The 2,385-nt window shown below is 30.6% G+C and overlaps 1 protein-coding gene across 1 annotated transcript in view; it reads right to left on the bottom strand.

The window, feature by feature from the left end:
* ACBD5 (acyl-CoA binding domain containing 5) overlaps positions 1-2,385 on the bottom strand; it is a 71,943-nt gene that overhangs the window by 52,451 nt on the left and 17,107 nt on the right. The window contains exon 3 of the mRNA XM_006887081.1: positions 1,501-1,621. Within this exon, the coding sequence (XP_006887143.1) occupies positions 1,501-1,621 (121 nt within the window). The remainder of the gene's footprint in view (positions 1-1,500; positions 1,622-2,385) is intronic.

The following is a 2,385-nucleotide window of genomic DNA, read 5'->3' as shown; positions in this document are numbered from 1 at the left end:
GTGCAACAATGAATGAATTGAATTCCAAAATCTCTGTAGATGTTCAATGAAATGAAAAATAAACAACCTAAATTTAAAAAAAAAAGGAAAAAAAATGCTTGTCAACTTTCTTCTAGTTGAGCAAGCATATGAATAAAAAGTAAAACAAAAAAAAAAAAAGAATTCCTCTTGTACCTTGGCTCAGTGACATCATGAGGATTACTGTCACTCATGATGTGACCTCACCCTCATATGAGAACTCCTTCCATACCAGATCATATAGAATCCTTAGTCATGTTTATTATCAATTTCAATTATAGACTAATGTGTAATAAGCATAGCAGTAAATTGCTTGAACTAAATACTGCTTAGAGTATATGAATACCACTAATAAAAAATCATTTGAGAAAGTTCTAATTTTAATTACATCACTAGTTAGAACATTACTGAGTGAAAGAAAGCCTTTTTTCCCCCTCTTGCTTTTTTCTTTAATTATTTTTCCCCTAAAAAAAAAAGTGACTGATGTTATGCTTACACATACTAATTACAACAGTGTTACAGCTGAAACAGAAAATTTGACAAAATCAATAACTTTAAAAACACTAGGAGAAATGAAAACAGAAGGTGCTTTTAGTTAGTACAGACCAAATCATGTGTTTTGGAACATCATGAAATGGGGTAGTAAACACAATTGTGACTAGGACACACTTTTCAGGTGCCTTTCAGGGGAGTACAAATCACAGTGACCCAATAAACAACAGATAGGAACTTTGCCCTCTTCTGCAACATCCTCACAATCTCTGACATGCTCAAGGCCATTGTTCCAGTTACTATGTCAATTCATCTTGTTGAGAGTCATCTTCTCTTTAGAAGGTTAAAAAAAATTAAAATAGCATAGAGTTAGCTAGCCTTGTCTGTATGGGTTTGCAAAAAATGCTTTTCTTGTTATAACTATAGAGTTATTTTTATGAAAGAAAATAGACTTCTGTTGCAACACTACAAAAACTGTATAGTCATTTTGGAGCCACCCACTCTGACATGTCACCAGTACAGTCTGCGCCCTCTGTACACCACCAGTATCAATGCTATCCTAGTCATGCTACCAGTTAATTATTGATTAAAAGTTCAAAGCACACAGTGTCATTTGACAAAATTTATTATTTTATTGGCACATAATAAGAATCAGGTAAGTTGTCTTCCTTAACCTGCCTTTGGGCTGGCTCTTTTCATTAAAAAGAATAAAATAAAACTCCCTAAAAGTGAAAGATTATCTAAAAATTCTTTTTTCCTGTTTTAAAAATCTTTATCTATCCTGTTTGGTTGGCTTTATTGTTTTGTTTTCTCCCTCAAAATTCTTCTATCTGTGTGAAATTGTGTTCAGAGTACTTGAAGGACAAAAGGTATATTCAGGACTTAAGACACTTAGTACACAACAGTATACAACCACATAAATAATAATCATACAAAGATGATGATGTTACCAAAATAAAAAGTATTTAAGAGCTCTCTATGTAAAATTACCATTTATATCTTCCAATAGGATCCCAGAATCCAGGTCTTGAAATTTTACATGGTCCTTCAGTTGCCTGCTTATAGAAGCTATAGAACTTGAGCATCATTTCATTCGTTGGCTGGAATGAACCTATTGGAAATACATATTAAGTAGAGATTAACTGAGGTATATAATTGTTAACCTAAATTTTAAACATGGTGTAGTGCCACTAATAGGGATTTTACATTTCATAAGTAGTTTAAATTAGAATTTACTTATATCTCCCTTATTAAATATTTTCTTGTTCTTTTTATTTTAAAAACTCTGATTTTTTTAGGCTTTAACAACAATACCTACTTGCCATAGTTCAATAAATAAAAAAATAAAGAAGGTTCAACTCGTAAAAACATGCCTGCCTTCGGCATTACGCTCTTTTACGAACAATCTATATGGGATGAAAGACTAGAGAAATAGTTGTACAACTTAGAGAATCACTATAACTGAATTGCACATTAAGAACTGTTTAATGGTGCATGTTTTGCTGTGTAATTTTTTTTAAAAAGGTAAAATTAATAAATTGGCTGTAGGTGTAAACAAAGTAACTGGCAAACATACATACAAACTACATTAAAATACAGGATAACTGTATCTGTAACTTATGATTCACAAAAACTGGCTAGCATATATGAAAAAAAGAAATGTATAACTGGTTGAGATTGGATACAATAATGTATTTAAGGATCAATCTTAAGTTTCTAGAATATTATTTTATTTCTTGATTAAATTTTTCATATTATATTAAGTACTGTAACTGCAAAGCTCTATGACATTAGATAATTTGATAAAATCATAAAAATGTTTTGTAATAAGTTATTAAATAATTATGACACATACAGAGAACAAAATAACTTACA

Source organism: Elephantulus edwardii, unplaced genomic scaffold (assembly GCF_000299155.1).
Source record: "Elephantulus edwardii isolate Elephantulus edwardi_28Jun2011 unplaced genomic scaffold, EleEdw1.0 scaffold00054, whole genome shotgun sequence".
Classification (NCBI taxonomy): Eukaryota; Metazoa; Chordata; class Mammalia; order Macroscelidea; family Macroscelididae; genus Elephantulus; species Elephantulus edwardii.
The sequence above is the reverse complement of the archived record's forward strand: the minus strand, read 5'-3'. Positions and strand labels throughout refer to the sequence as shown.